Source organism: Oxyura jamaicensis, chromosome 33, assembly GCF_011077185.1.
Source record: "Oxyura jamaicensis isolate SHBP4307 breed ruddy duck chromosome 33, BPBGC_Ojam_1.0, whole genome shotgun sequence".
In the NCBI taxonomy this organism is placed as follows: Eukaryota; Metazoa; Chordata; class Aves; order Anseriformes; family Anatidae; genus Oxyura; species Oxyura jamaicensis.
This window is the reverse complement of record NC_048924.1, coordinates 1474517-1490159: the sequence shown is the minus strand read 5'-3', so window position 1 is coordinate 1490159 and position 15643 is coordinate 1474517. Positions and strand designations below refer to the sequence as shown.

Below are 15643 nucleotides of genomic sequence, written 5' to 3'. Positions count from 1 at the left end.
CCATCCTGCAGTGTTCACGCTGCTGGGATGGGAAGGCACGGGGCTGGCTGGAGAGCGCTGGGTTGGCCCTGGGTCGCATTTTTGGGTGTAATGGGGGTGTAATGGGTGGAGGCAGTTGAGCTGCATCAGTGCAGAGGGGAGCTGAAAGCACGACCAGGCTCACCTATGAATGCAGTAGATAACATAATGGAGAGTAATCTGGAAACTCAAAAGCTGAAATTCTCGCATAATTGCTCCAAGAGCCTAGGACCTTGCAAAGTAAAATGTTGGTGACAATATGCAGTTAGTTAACTCCATGAACTGGAAAACAAGTTTTTCACCCCGTTCTGCCTCCAAGACCCAGACGAAACACATTGAGAAATTTCTCAACCTAAAAAGTTACAGATAGTTTACACTGATTAGGTTTTAAAGAGACTTGTGGTGGTACCATCATCTGCAGTTGGAGCTAAAGACTCTTTCATTGAGTAGTCTCTTAAGAAATGTCCGACTTTGCTAATGTTCCTAGAAAAATCGAGCTGAAAATTGAAGCAGAGCCTCTGGTCTTGTACCCAGACCCATCAGCAGAACTTTGTGAAACAGGGCTCACTGCAAGCCTTGAAGCTGTTCGAATTAGCTGGGGATTAGCTCCCCATGGAGCGCCGCCTATTCCCAACCACCTTCTGCAAATGTCTGTGGTCCTTTCCTGGACTACACCCGAATGTGATTTCCCCCCTTGCAGTCTTGGATGGATTTAGCCTCCATGGCACCTCCTTCAGGAAATCATGCTCAGGATATATTTCTACATATATAAATAGATCCATCAAATTAATGATGTGTCTGCCTCCTAGGTAGGTCATGCCATTGAGAGGCTGGTGCCGGATGGGAGCTGGGAGCTCACATGGTTTTGAAGATTCAGATCCAAAGGATTTGTACAAGGTCAGGCCAAGAAATTCACATCAAAAAAATCTGTTCAGGTCTCTGAGCTTTGAAGCTGGGCTGTTTTTTTTTTTTTTTTTTTTTTTCCTTCCCTTCTGTCCTACATGTATAAGCATTTTGCGCTGAGAGCCAAGTGGCTGGACCTGCAGCGTGTTTTTAAGATACCAGTAGGTTTGGCGTCATCCAAGCCAGGTTGATTTTCTTTCAATTTTCTCCTGGGTAAGATGCCAAATTCTCCGCTTGCAGCCGTGTGATGGAGGGTTTGAGGTCTGCACGCTGGGGACAGGCTGTCTCAGTGTTCTTTGGAGCAGAGGTTTGCGTGGTCTCAAGTTGCCCTCTGAATTCTTCACCTCTACATAACTGAAGAATCAGTTGGCAGGTTTTGCAATCCTCCTGCACAGGAGGACAACAGGACATAGGAAGAAACTTGAGCCGAGACACTTCGTACAGTGCTTTACATTTTGACTTCACGATCATACTATTTATCACAGCTCCATGATGAAGGCAATAAAGGTTAATTTATGGTGCAGAAAGTATTGCAGATACACATTGTGGACAGTCATGAACTGATGGATGGGCATGGCTGGGTGGCTTCCAATCCTGGGCCAAGGCATTCCTGTGGAGGTCTATTATATATACGTGTTATCGATTCAGTGAGGTTTTCAGATGGTCTGTGGCAGCTCTGATCTCCGGGTGGCTGATCCTGCTCTCTAATTTGACTTGCACTGGTGTAGGTCTGGAACGACTGGCTTGGTTTCCTGATGGTGCAAGTTTTGGAAATGTCATTGAAGTCAATGACAGCTCCGTGGAAAGGGTAAATCCACGTAGCCGATTGACTCGGGAGGACTTACACTGCTTTAGCCATCTGAAAGTCTGGTTTAGTGAGATTGCTTTGTGTTAGTGCTGGCGTGCCGAGGCCAGAATCTGGCCAGGTCAGAAATCGGAGCATCTGGAGGATACTAAAGGAGGGGTCATCTTTATTTTGTGGGTCCTTTCTTTGAAGCCGAGGGGTTTTGTTTGTTTGTTTTTATTCATTGGTTGTTTTTTACTGTCATCTGAGGGGTCTTGTTTGTTTTTGTTTGTTTGCTTGTTTTTACTGTCATTTTTGCAAATCAATAAGTTGTTGGCTTGAAGATGGGCTGTATGACCATATATATATATATTATATGACCATATGTATTATATGACTGTATATATATTATATGATCATAAATGTGTCATTATTTGATTCGGTGGATAGAAGTGAATTTAAAGAACTTTATTTGAAAGAGTACAGTAATTTATTAGACATTAAAACTCATTATAGGGCTCTTTGCAGTTTATATGAGTCTTAAACCTTGTCATGGTAAATAATAAATACAATGTTTAGATCCGAAGGAGAAGAAGCATGTAATTAACTTGAACATTGTAAAAAAGATATAAAAGGAATCAGCAGTATGATATTGTCTTTAGCAGCTCATAGGCAAGATAAATTCTGGATAATTTTCTTTGGGTTTTCTTGACATATATATATTTTTCCTAATATGGACTAATTTTAAAAGTGAATATTTGGTAATTTGAGTACAATTTTACACTCTGAAAGGTAACATGATTTTAATTCACATTGATCAGTCTAGAAACAGATTAAAAATTTATTAAAAAAAATATTTTTAAAAAAGTATTCAAGTGCTCCTTTCTCATTGAAGGACCAAGGTGGAGGACCAGAATCAGTATTTTTGCTGTGGCAGACAGTGGGTTAAACCAGTGCTGAACCAATGCTGCACTTCTACACCAGCCTTTTTGGCTTCTTTTTTTGACTTCTACAGCAGTGAGGCATCGGGTGGCAACCTCCACACCCAGCAGGTGCCTGTAATAACAACTCTCCGCAGTGCCTCCAAGCTTTTCGTGAAGGGCAGCAAGCTCTGCTGAGCACCACCTCCTGCAGGGGGACATGGAAGGAGCCAGCCAGGAGCACACCCTGGTGTGCTTGCTCCTGTTGCTACACTGGTTGTGTTGGTTTAATGGTGCTTTTCCCCAGGGTTGGAAAACCATCAGGCATAGAGAGAGCAGGGTGATGGGAGGTCTCCCCAGGAGATGAGTTGTCCCCACCAGCAAAAAGTGAAGGGAGAGAGGGGAGAGGTGAAACAACCAGCTGAGTGGGTGCTGTCTCCAAAACGGACATCAGAATTTTCTCCAGCTCCTCTCTTGGCCTGGGGGGGGTTCGGCTACACCTTCTCTGACATCCCCCTTGGCAGGGTCTGCGGGGAGTGGAGCTCCACCGACTGCCGCCGGCGGACCTCGCGCTCTGCCCAGTCCTCCTCTGGCTCCAAACCCTTGAAGATGGCAAGTCTCTCCGAGAAGGTTTTGGATTGTGGGAAGAGGATGTAATTGTAGACGATGGAAGCTGCTGCTGCCCCAACCAGGGGGCCCACCCAGAAGACCTGGTGAAAAGAGTAATAGAAGAATTGGGTGAGCAAATGTCTTCCTACACCTCTGATCTGAACCACCACAGCTCCGGCTCCGAACATGCTCTTTGCAGATGGAAATCCCTGGGAGCACCCCTGAAAGAGCTGGTGGAAAAGGCATGCCCAGATCCATCCGCAACCAGGAAAGGTCCCCAGGATGTCAAGAAGAGCTCCACTCTCTACTGGTTTTGCTTCTTGTGCTAAGTCATGGTCAACAAACCACACACCCTTTTCCTGTCGCAACTCACCCTGCTTAGATAAGCTATTAAGCATCCAGCAGCCCCACCTCTTTCTGCAAATTTCTTTGTCTCTCCTTCAGCTGATGCTGAAGTGTCACAAATCTGGCTGGCTTTGCGGTTGTCTGGGAATATTGGTAATGCGGGGGGCCATTCTCACCAAACCAACGCAGAGACCCGACTTCTTACCCAGTGGTCACTGAAGTCTCCAACTATCACAGCAGGGGCGAAAGATCTGGCTGGATTCATGGAGCAGCCGGTGTAACGGATCTGCCGAGAAACACCAAGCATATTGTTAGCTTTAAGCTCTTTTACAGCATTATTTTAAAATATCCCGCTGTGTTATTAGCATGACTCATCCACCATCCCAGCCTTCCCTGTTCCAGGAAAAGAGATGCTACCAGCTTCCAGCGCCTGAGTCAATACGCGTGAGTCCTATTTGTGCACCTTCTGCGCGAGCATCTGTGTCCCGTGCACGGTGCAGCTCAGCTGTGGGCTGGGCGACGTGCCCTGCAGTGTGACAGGGACTGTGAGGACAAGTTCCTGCTGCTCCTACTCCTGGAGCAAATTGCTACTCCTTGCCACTGAGGATTGCAGGAAGAATATCGCATAGGCACATGGGCTTGCAGATCAGTAAGGATCTGCTTTAATCCATGCATTGAGAAGCTGAGTGGGGTGGGGGCTGATGTGTCTGTTCCCAGTAAAAGTCCTCTGGGAGGGATTTCCCTGGCTGTTCACCCCACATATTTCCCTGTCCATGTTTATCATGGTCTTGGGAATCTCAGTTGCCACCACGTTCCTTCAGGATAGAAGACCCCACGGATCCCTGGGAGCTCCTGATGGGACTTGAGGAGCAGAAGAGCCCAGCAGGTTATGTTTTTTTTCCCACACCCAATAAAACCTGAGCTCAGGCTTTGGCTCTGTTATGGCTTTGGTGGGATCTTTCTGCTCCAACCACTGCAAAATCACGGGCACAACATCAGTTACAAATCCCCCGACCACTACAGGGCATGCAGCCAAGTAGGCTTTGGGCACAAAGGCAAAGACAACCCTCAAAATGCTGTGTTTTGACCCATTCTACCGACCCCAAGGAGATGTCCAACAGTGACAGAAAGGCCAATGGACAGGGCAGGGGACCCCAGGTTGTCCTCCCGGCGCTCATCGGTGGAAGCGAAGATGCACAGGACCAGCTGGAAGGTGAGGAAGAGCTCGACGGTCACCGCCTGCCCCGTCGTCGTCTCGTTATGCAGCTGGAAGGGGAGGAGAAACATCTCAGGGATAGGCAAGCTTGGTGGCTGGGTTGGAAATTCGGAGGGGGAAACCAGCAGGGACTTAGGAAACAGGTGAAATTTTTGGCATCAATATGAAGAGGAGGAAAATTTTCCTAAGGAGAAGTAGCTCAATGGTAACACTTGATTGACATGGCAGGAAATGTTTTTGTGGCATCTTTTTTGGCATTACTTTTCCACTCTTCCTTTGACCTGAGGGATTCTTTTTCTTTTCCTCATGCTTTAAATACAAAATGCCTTTTAGAAAATTGTATGAATTACTTTTCAGAAATGTCAAAAAGAAATGTTTTGGCACACACAAAAAATCCCTTCTTCCTTCCCACTCTTTTTTGACTGAAAGAATTTTTCAGATTTGGTCTGAAGCTGTGCCTAGTTGCACACCCTCTCCTCCATCTCTGCTTCCTGGCACTTTATTATTCCTTGAAGGTTTTTAGTCCAGATCTGGATGGAATTGGCAGTGCTGCTGGGCAGATATGTGATTCGCAGCCCCTCCTCGCTGTCTCTTGCCTTAGCCCATCCTGGCACTTCTCTCGGCACTTCTCTGCCCTTTCTTTTCCTGTGTCACCCCTGCTTTGGACACCACGCGTCCTCCCAAATGCTGATCCCAAGAGTGCTTTGCTTGGTGATGCTCTGAAAGCAGCAGTTGTCCTCCTGGCCAAGATCCAGAGCTGGATCTCTCTCTGATATTCCTTTATTCCTTTTTTATTTTATTTTTATTTTTATTTTTTAGGATAATTTGTGCAGGCAGCTACAAGATGCACGACCCACAGGGGAAAAAAAATAAAATCCTATTCCTCTTTCAGGTGACTTAAGCTCTAAAAGAGCAGATCTGGGTGTTTTGAAATTCTCTCTTACAACTCTTACTTGCTTTGTTGGGTTTATTAAACCTCAGCTATTATCAATCTAAATATTCTTGTTCAGACTAATCCCCAATCCCTTTTCCAACCCTCTTAATCTCTTTGGCAGTGAAGCTGGGTCTGCCTCTCTGCTGCTAGCTGACTGCTGTGAGAAAAGGGATTTCCGTGTGCTGCCTCTGAAACGCGCTGCCTTCCTCCTCACCGCCTGCCTTGGTTTTGGGTGATGCTGCTCCTGGCACGGGCGTTTCTGCAGGAGACACGTCTGCCCCCATGCCAGCTGATGCTGGCTTCCCATCCAACACTCAGTAAAGGTCCTTGCTGGCCATAAAAACCTTTCTTTTCATCCCTCATCCATCCCCAGCCTCCTGCCCAAACTTTTCTGCTCCTTTCCAAGCCCGTCCGCAGCCTGCGCTCCTACCTTGTTGATGGCTAAGCCTTCCTGGGAGTCTGCTGGCGTGATCTTGTGTAGGATGGCAGCCCCCACGACAGCCCCCAGGAGCTGGGCCACCACGTAGAAGACTGCGCGGAGGAAGGAGACGTGGGAGCCGATGAGGCAAGCCACCGTCACTGCTGGGTTGATGTGGGCTCCGCTGATGTGCCCCAAGGCTTGGACCAGGGTGCCGATGGCCAAGCCAAAAGCCAGTGCGATTTGGAGGATGCTCGGGGAGGAAGCTGAGGGCCAGTTCAGAGCAGAGCCCAGACCAAAGAGGATGAAGACCAAGGTCGCCAAAAATTCTGCAAGGACAGCCCGGGTGAAGGCTACGGATCGGAGCTCCCACATCATGGAGCGGCTGTTGCTGGAGGCTGCAAGTGGTGTCCGCAGGCAATCGCCACTGTCACGTCTGTGTCCAGAGAGGATGGCGGGGGGACAAGGTGTTTATATATGGATGTGGGATGCCGAAGGGTCGCCCGCTGAAGGAGGTGGGATCGTGGGCATAGGAAACCTGACACTTTTCTTCACTTGTGTTCCAGCTGAGGGCACTTCAGACTCTGCCCCCTCTATTAAAGCTGGGGAATGCAGCGTTCGCCATCCTCGGGAGGTCATAAATCAGCCTCGAGCGATGCCATGAAATGCTGCTCTCTCTCCCCCCAGGGGTGGTCGTTGCTCCTCTCCTCCCCAGGCCCTGTCACCTGCAGCACAGGGGGCAAGGAAAGAGTCTGTAGAGCAAGAGGTGTAGCTACCTGGGAGCCCAGGATCGTCCACCCCAGCCTTGGTGGAAATCTCATTCCAGTGCTGGCCATCTCACAGGCTGCTATTGCTTCCTTCCTATCCTCTTTTCAGTTTCCATTACTGTGCCTGTTTATGGCCAATGATTAATTTTTGGTGCTTTTAACTCAGGTCTGAGTGTTCCTGATTACACCTCTGTAAACTTTGTGCAATACACTTCACGGTCTCGACCGATGCATGGGTGAACAGCCCCAACCACCCCATCACGCCTGGCTCTGTCAGTGGCACACAGCCTGCTGCGAGTGCCCACGGCGTGGAGAAGGTTGACTTGTGCCAAAAAGGCAGATGCAGGCAATGACTGAACAACCAGGCAAAACTGCATTCACAAGAGGCCCTCAGAGGCACCAAACTCCAAGTGGCTTACTACAACTCAGAGAACCACAGTTTTATAGCCCAGGCACAAATTTCCTACCCAGAAAAATGGGAACCAGCCCCAAGAAATTACTGTCAGGAAAGAAATTCTAGTGTGAAAAAAAATGACATGCACAGCTGGAGTACCGGCTGTACTCTAATTATGGGGATTTGGGCCAACTCAGCTCTTATAAATGTCTTTTTACTTCCTGGCGTTAATCTCCAAAAGAGGAATATTTCTTCTCTGGAGCATGGTCCCTTCCTATCAAACCAGTTACCCAACAAGTCCGTTTTACTTCTATTGCTTAGGACACATTTGTCCACTGGTGATATAACTGTAAGGCATTCTGCTCCTGATGTCATGGGGGTTGTTGGCAAAAATAGCCTTTTTTTTTTTTTTTTTTTTTTTTTTTTTTTTTTTTTTTTTTCCCCTCTTGCCAGCAGACTCCATATTCATCCTGAAGTGCAGAAAGCTGGGAGGAGTGTTCCCCCAGGGTAGAGCTGGAGATGAAAGGATTGTTTCATCTTATATTTGGCTCTGAAAAACGCTTCCGCTGTACGACAAACTAAATACTTTTCCCCTCCAGAGGAACCATGCAAGTGCCACCGAAGTGATGTGAAAGATTGATGTAAAATATTCCGTATTGCTCAAATTGCATGTGAAGGCCTGCTCTTTTCTCCACAGAAGGTGGGCAAGAACACTTGTCCTCTCTTAAAAAAAAAAAAAAAAAAAAAAAAAAAAAAGGCATTTATGGGGACATTGTTCTTAAGAAGGGAGAGATTGTGGGGAGAACAAGTCCGTGGGTGAGGCTGGAGGCTGGAAGACTTGGATTCAACCTTTTCCTCTGAAAATCATTCTCTGCAACTTCCTAAGTGACTTCAGCACAGGTCATGGGGCTAAATATATTTTGGGTGCCGATAAGCCACAGAAACATGGTCACATCTAGGCTGTAAGCTCGTGCTCCTCCCTGCCTGGGACAGGTCTGCGGCTTTGCAGTGCTCAGGAATGAGTTGGCAGGGACTGGCTGCAGGTGCAGGCTGTCACCATTGTATGGAATGACAGATAACTAATGTGGGCAATTAACTGGAGCTGAAACCCTGTTTGATTAATAGTTGTTCATGGTGAGCTAGGTGTGATGTATCAGTGCTTAATGAAGACTAATTAAAAGAGAAGCAAGCAGGATTAGCTCTGAGCAACTTAAAAGCCTGATGCAGCCTCATGATCCTTATTTTAGCTGGTGATATGAGTGTTTGTCGCAGCTTTTGTGTACCCGGTGTTTCGGGATATTTGTTCTGCGGATGGGGGCTTTCTGCCACGCACCGTGATGAGGGAGCTGATGTTGCATCACAAGCTCTCTGCACAGGCTGCAAGGGAGCTTTGCTGTTGTGGGCTTTGCTGTAGGGCCGAGCAACCTTTCTCTGCAAGATGCTGCTTTCCAGAAAGAATAATAACGTATTCCAGCTTTCCTCCAGGGACCTCTAGCACTGCAGGGACTGTAATCCTTCTGGTTTTGCAACAAGGGAGCCTGTGGCATGACGCCAGGCTTTGCTGCTGCCAGGCAGTGAGTTGGGCAGAGCCAAGGCTTTCTGCCTGGCTGCACAGTGCCGCAGCTGTGCTCCTGCCCTGTGCCTGCAAAACAGAGAACATGGGAGATGGAGGAACGTGGAGAGCTTGACACCGGCCTGCCGAAGCTGTGCTGGTGTCTAGGAAGGGTTTCTGGAGCTGCTGCTGTTGGTGTATGGAGCAAAGCCATGTTGCCATCAAGTGTGCTGCAGCTTGGGAGCAGCGAAGAGCTCTGCAGCTCTGTAGTGAAGCTGAGTGAGATGGGAACGTGTGTTATTTTGCCATTTAATCCACAGTCCATGGTGCGTAATGGCACTATCAGCCCTCCCCTGGGACCAAACATGAATGCTTATTAAGAGCATGTTGGCGTCTGTGGAGGGGTAATAATGCTCTGCTTCCTCCCGATGGCAGAAAATGGCTTGGTAACACGTTTTTGAAGAATATTTTGCAAGCTAGGGAGCTGTGCTTGCACAACAATGTACTTCTTGAGTGACTTAGATGGCTCAGATATCTCTGCTTCCCTGGTTTTCAGGAAAGTATAAACATCTTTAAGGTATCTCCATTCCATCTAAAATACCTACAAGCCACAGAGAATAAAAGATTTATTGCATAAATAATTGTGTGAGTTTTTCTGCTCGGATGTGATATGTTGCAGGAGGAGCGTGTGCTGCCCAGCCCTTGCTTGAAACTTTTTTTTCCTCTTTTCTACAGGTAGAAAGCAGACTGCAGACAACTCCCCCTCCTCTCCAACAAACGAATGAACCCCCACCCATGCTTGGTAGGAAATGCCCTGCTTATTAGATACTGGAGAATCCACAACAAGACTACACCTTGAGGAAACTTTCTAGAAACCTGGATATGATGTGTTCTGCTGGTGGTGGAAATAGATGTTTTCTTTCCAAGAACGGAGGTATAAGACTGAATACGCAAACTGATTGCTCACTAGGAGAAGCCAAAGGAGGAAACATTTTAATTCTAGTATGGTGACTAGTCTATTTTCCTAGCTGAGGATTTCTGCCTGCTGCATGGAAAAAGGGATGTGCCGGTACATTTGGCCTCATCCATGTACCCTGGTGCAGGACCAGCAGTCTGCCAGGACACCTCGAGAGGCGAGGGTGTGGGCGCCTGTACAGAGGTGCCTCCTCACAGGCAGCTGAAAAGCACGAGGGAGCAGGTTAAGACCCCTTCTAGTTACCCCTGGGCTGTCTGGTGATGGGATGCAGCAGCTTTTGCGCTTGTTGCAATGTAGACCAAGATACATTTTAATTGCACCTCCCAAAAGAACCAGGGAAGTCTTACCTCTTCCCCACTCTTGGCTGGAGAACAGGCAGAGGAGAAGACTAAGTCTGTATTCCCCAAAAAGAGGTGACCATCAGGAAAAGTTATATTCTCCCATTGTCATATTGCCTCAAAAGGACATTCACCCAGAGGAGCAAAATGGAGGAAAATCAACACCTTTTCCAGAATTTCATGCCAAATCCTAAATCCCTATTCATGCAAAACTTCTGCTGGCTCTCGCAGCGTTTATTGTTCTTGTTTTAATTGAAGCAGAGGGATTAATGCGGCCCTGATTTCCTTCGCTGACTTCAATGAATCGAGCTTGAGTGTGGGCCAGGAACCGGGCCTGGTGTTAGGAGAAGGCTTCATTTTATTTTCTTTATATTTGAGGCCCATCTCAAGGCCTTTCAAGTTCAGTCCTGAATGCTTGCTCAGGGCCGCAGTCCAGGTAGATGGTGAGACTCTGGTGCTGGTGGAGCTGGGTGTGGATCACCTCAGGATCAGTGCACTCCTCTGATGCCCTTATAAAACCCTGACATCCATGAAGGCCACAAAGCCTTCCATCCCAGCATGATCTGATCTCTGTATGCCACCTAGGCGGGGATTTTTTTTTTTCCTCACATGGTCTGCAGGGAAAAGCCATGTTTGTTTCACTAACATGTTAGTGAGATCTATACCATACAAAAAGAGGGAGACGGAGAAACCATTGCTTTTATCTCTGCAAAGGACAAGGCAAGAAGGAACAGACAAGATGTGGCCAACCCCAACGTACTGGAAGGGCAGAGACAGGGCTGAGTTAGGTGCTGACCTCCCTTCAGTCATGCCTTAAGGGGTGAAGGAAGGAGAACATTTTTCCCTTGTTTCAGTGGTGAAGTTCAAGGCCGGGGTATAGAGTATTTTGCATAAACATTTATAGGAAAATAATCCATGCTTTTTCCCCTGAATCCATGAAATGAGCAAAGCCAGAGAGCAGGATATCCATGTAGCCAGCAGGTTTTGAACTGAGACGGACCCTTTGGCTTTACCAGATCTTGTAAGCAGATTGTGCTCTTTGCTACTCACCCAGGCATGAATATTACATTAGCTAAAATCAATCAGATTACAGCATCGTTCCCAGGTGTGAGCAGGAGACCTCAGCTTCACCCTTCGTGTCATGTTTGCAAAACAAATCACATCTAACGAGTTAAAATCCCAGAGGGTGTAAATGGGGGATGTAGACTTGACATCAGTGACACTGACCCAGAGCATCCAATTCCTGGCCTTTGCAGTTTTCCTCACTTGGTAAATCAGAAGTAATTGAGCTGAAGTCCATGAAGGAGAAGTGAATGCACTTGATTCAGATGTCTTTAGATAATTCTTGCTCTATTTTTGTTTTCTAAGTGCTAGTCTAGATGCTGCCAGTTGTCCTACCATTGGCTCTAGAAGTGATGTCCCCTGTCCCTCCTGCCCTGTGCTCTGCAGCCCTGTGGATCTGAGTTGCCCGTTGCTGCAAAGGATGCCGAGGCCTGGCTGTTGCACTGTGTGTTATCTCACTGTCAGTGCTGTGGGTAAGAATTTATGCACTGACTGCTTACCTGTGCTGCGGGACGTTTTGGCTGCTATCTCCTGATCTGTGCTGGCAGGGAAGCAGGAGTGTGTCTGGCAGCACAGCCTCCGAGAAGAGGCTGTTATCTCAGCATCTTTCCTGCGGGACTGCTTGGCTGGTGTGTCGCCAGGTGAGTGAACAGCACACGGATGTAAACTGGTTATTGTAAAATCCCTCTAACAACCAGATGGGATTGATGGAAAGAAAAGAGTGCTTGGCTTGTGAAAACAGCATCTGTCATCTGAGAACCAAGGTCAGTGCTGTGGTCCTCATTGTACAGCCGGGCAAAGGGAGTAGTGAATGGGATCTGGGGTGTCAGATCCTTGAAGCATATGAACTGGAGAGGAGCATTGGCAGCTCCTCCAGGACGTAGCTGGAGAAGTCCAGCATGTGGAAAGCATTGCTCTCTCCCGGGTGGGACTGAGCTGCCTGGGGAGTTTGGCATTTCTTTTTGCTGGTCCGATGGAGCTTGTAAATTTGCTACAGTGCAAACCCAGGAGGAGTCGGGTCTCACTGGGGGAATCATTGTCGTACACCTGCAATTGTGGAAAGCCCATGCAAAGAACACACACCAAGACTGCAAATATTCTAATTCATGTCACTGCAGAGTGCAGGAGCCCTGGTCATGGATGAGGACAGCCTGATATAAGACTGTGCAAATACAGAAGAAATCAACAGTGCACATCTGAGATGCAGCAAAGCTATCAAAACTTCCCTTTTCCTCCATCTCTTCTCCCTGTTAATTGCTTGGGTCCTGGCTGTCAGGATGCTGCATCACCACAATGGCATGGATTGTTTGTTATGTGGGCTCTTAAGAATTTAAATAAATAATTAAATCCTGTGCACACCCCTGGATGGTGTTATATAAAGTACCTTTATAATATTTTAAAGAAGAAACTGCACAGTGGCATGAAGGTGTCACTCCACACATCACCCAAACCTGTTCTCTTCCCCCACTCCCAGCAAGGGCATACTTGTGCAATTGCTTTCCTTTAAAAGCATTTGATGCACATGATGGTGGTAAGAACATTTTCTTCTGGGAGTGATGAGTGAAATGCACTCCTGAACAGCTGAACGATTTAATCCCAGGGAGTGCCTCATCTTTATGTTTATCTGTTTGGTTGGTCGGTGTATGTGCGCGTGTTGTTGTTACTCTCTGACGTGGTTTCTGGGTATCACAGATTTTGTTTCCGTTTATTTTTTAACCTCACCACTCTTCCCCATAATTCAATGAAATCACACACCAGCTCTGGAGGCGTTTAAAAAAAAAAAAAAAAAAAAAAAAAAAAAACAGGGCAAAGTTTCTCCAGGCACCCAGATCCTGGCACTGTCTTAGCCCCACAGCATGGGCAAACAATTGCAGGCAACTGAGAAGCTTGATCAGATAATGGCCCCCAGCTGACGTGCAGCTACTGCCCACCACTGCGTTTTGAGCCTGCTCTAATTGAAATGCCCTTTCGAGGTGTGGAGTCCAGCTCCCCCAAGCAAGCCCAATGCAGTTTTTGTTGTCTTAACCTCGTGTCCTGAAAGGGAAGGAGTGGTCAGCTTGAAAGGAGGAGAATGGAAATTTGGTCTCCCTCTGCAGTTAATATGAGTACTTCAAACCGTCCCAAGACTCCCACCTTCAAGGGTGGTGAATGTAAAACCTCACCCAATAACTTTGGAGCCTGAGAAGGGATCACCCCAGTACTGCTGAGCTTAAAAGCCAAGGGATAATTGTCCCCACTCATTCGCCACATAATTCACCCATCTGGCCCGTGAATAAACCAAATGGAAAGTGGTGACTGACAGTTGATTATCTTGGGATTATTCTGGGAGCAGAATCAGTGGGAAGAAAACAGGATTCCTGTACGGCAGACAAACAAAGGGAAAGAAATATTGGCAATTGCAAAACATAAATCCATTTTTGAGGGATGGGTAGTAGCCCATCAAAGCAATAATGACCCCACAGCCCTCCTGAACAACGGAGTGGATTCATTGACCTGCTTGGCTTTAGCAAAAATGGAAGAAAAGCCCGATGAAGACAAATGGAGTTCATTAATAGAGTGGCCGCGCATAAAATGAGGATGCTCTGTGGTTAAGGATCTCTTTACAGAAGTGGGCAGTGACCAGAGAGCTCTGTAGTGACCTTATTTCCATCTGTGCACAGTGTCCTACTCCCTGGACTCCAAACTAGGGCTTAATTTAACACATTTCACACAGCAGGTTGGATGCCTATGATCAGGTACAACAGCCCAGCTGGCGGGGATTTCCTTCCAGGCAATGGAAAACTGATGGCAGAAAGTGGATGATGGAGAGCTGTGTTTATTTTTTTTTTTAATTTTTATGTTTAAAATTTATTTATTATTATTTTTTTAGCTGCACGTTTCATGCATGCCTGTTAGTCTCCCGTCCAGGGACCAGATCTGGTGGTAGGATTTAGCATTAATAATCTGTGTATAATTCAGTAGCCTTGAAAGCCTGGAGTAAATTCCTGTTTTTCTGTCTTTTTGAAGTTTATGGCAGAGCATTCATTGCTAGTGGGGCATATTCCCCCTTGGGGAGTGGGGAAAACTTATTTGCAGTGTGCTCCTGGGCGTGCAGTTGTGTATGTTGTTGCAGCATACCCCTTAATTATATCATCAGGCTTTCTTTACCTTGTTTTTGATGTGATTGAGTGTTCAACAAAGTTGTTTTAATCCCTGTGAAATCCCTTGTGGATTTGACAGGGTGTGGCCTTGACAGATGTATTTTTATTGTTATTATTGAGTATTAAGGGTACATGTGTGCAGGCAAACAGCCGCCTTGCGTGGCCTAATGCTGAGCCAGACCAACGGCTGGCTGGGGAGCTGCAGGGTGATGCTGAGGACACCGGCAGGTTGCAGCGATGCTGTGCTCGAGCACCTGTGGCTCTCGCCTGTACTTTCCCTCCTAATGTGTCCATGAGACTGGGAAAGGAAGGTGAGCTAGAGAAAATGATCATGGTAGAACTGGCATGTTTAAGAGCTTCCAGCATCAGCAGGAAAGCAAGGAACCAAGCTTGGATCAGCCTTTTTAATGGAGGAGGATGCTGAAGGGCTTTGATTTTGTTGTTCTCAGCTGGGCAGTTGCCTCTGCCTTCTCTGGCAGAGATGAGATGGTTCAAGCCTTGCAGCCCGTGGCTCTCCCAGCTTATTTTCCTGTCTGGGAAAAGGCATGCTGGTTTCCCAGAGCCCTGTGAAAGCAGTCCCTGTTTGTGCTGGATTTTATCTGGGGCTGGGCAGTGAGGGAAGACCGAGATACCCCCTGGGAGCTCAGGAGCTCTGGAGTGGGAATGGCCCTGATAGACAACAGGGTGCTCGGGGGGAGGCTGGTTTTCCTTCCCTGCTGCTTTTGATTTAGAGGGAGGCTGTTGTGGTAGGCAGTGCCATCTGTTTTTCTTTGCTGAGGGTTTTTCCTCTTCCAGGCATGGTATTTTTGCTCTTTGAAGCATCTTCAGCCTGGGCTGGAGCGTGTGGGATCCTGCATTATCCCATCAAGGAATCTGGCTTGTCTGGGGACTGCGGCTGGAGTGAATCCCTCTGCGGTTTGTAGGAAAACGGGTGTCTCCTTTCTCACCGTGATGCCATGCATCACATGGAGCTTCTGCTCCCAAGCCCTTGACCCCTTGGCTCATCCCGAGCTGGATGGCGACCAACGGCCATGGCTCTGCGAGCTGAGCATCGCGCTGCTTCCTTGTGCTCGGCTGCATCAGCAAGAACCTGACCTGCTGGCTTGAGTTTCTCTCCCTCGCTTCAGACCTGCCCAGTTTTATGCCTCTGCTCATCCTCCAGGAGAATGAAAGCCCTTGAGGAGCTTGTGGTTAACAGGCACCTAATTGATTCTGAATAATCCTGACAAGTTTTTGCAGCCCTTGTGGTAATCAGCTCTCTTTCTGA

At 47.5% G+C, this 15643-nt stretch overlaps 1 protein-coding gene across 1 annotated transcript; it reads right to left on the bottom strand.

The window, feature by feature from the left end:
* Nucleotides 1–3119: 3119 nt before the first annotated feature.
* On the bottom strand, nt 3120–6525 carry AQP2 (aquaporin 2). The gene is made up of 4 exons (XM_035309008.1): nt 6160–6525; nt 4681–4845; nt 3785–3865; nt 3120–3335 (listed from the first exon to the last, which is right to left on the bottom strand). The coding sequence occupies exons 1-4, from the start codon at nt 6523–6525 to the stop codon at nt 3120–3122; spliced, it is 828 nt and encodes a 275-aa protein (XP_035164899.1).
* Nucleotides 6526–15643: the final 9118 nt, after the last annotated feature.

Excerpts from the sequence above, each read along its gene's own strand:
- AQP2 (XM_035309008.1), bottom strand. The coding sequence starts at position 6,525 with ATGATGTGGGAGCTCCGATCCGTAGCCTTCACCCGGGCTGTCCTTGCA. Across the intron at positions 4,846-6,159 it reads AAGGCTTAGCCATCAACAAG|CTGCATAACGAGACGACGAC; the intron begins GTAGGAGCGCAG and ends CTCCCCTTCCAG. Across the intron at positions 3,866-4,680 it reads CTGTTGGACATCTCCTTGGG|ATCCGTTACACCGGCTGCTC; the intron begins GTCGGTAGAATG and ends GTTTCTCGGCAG.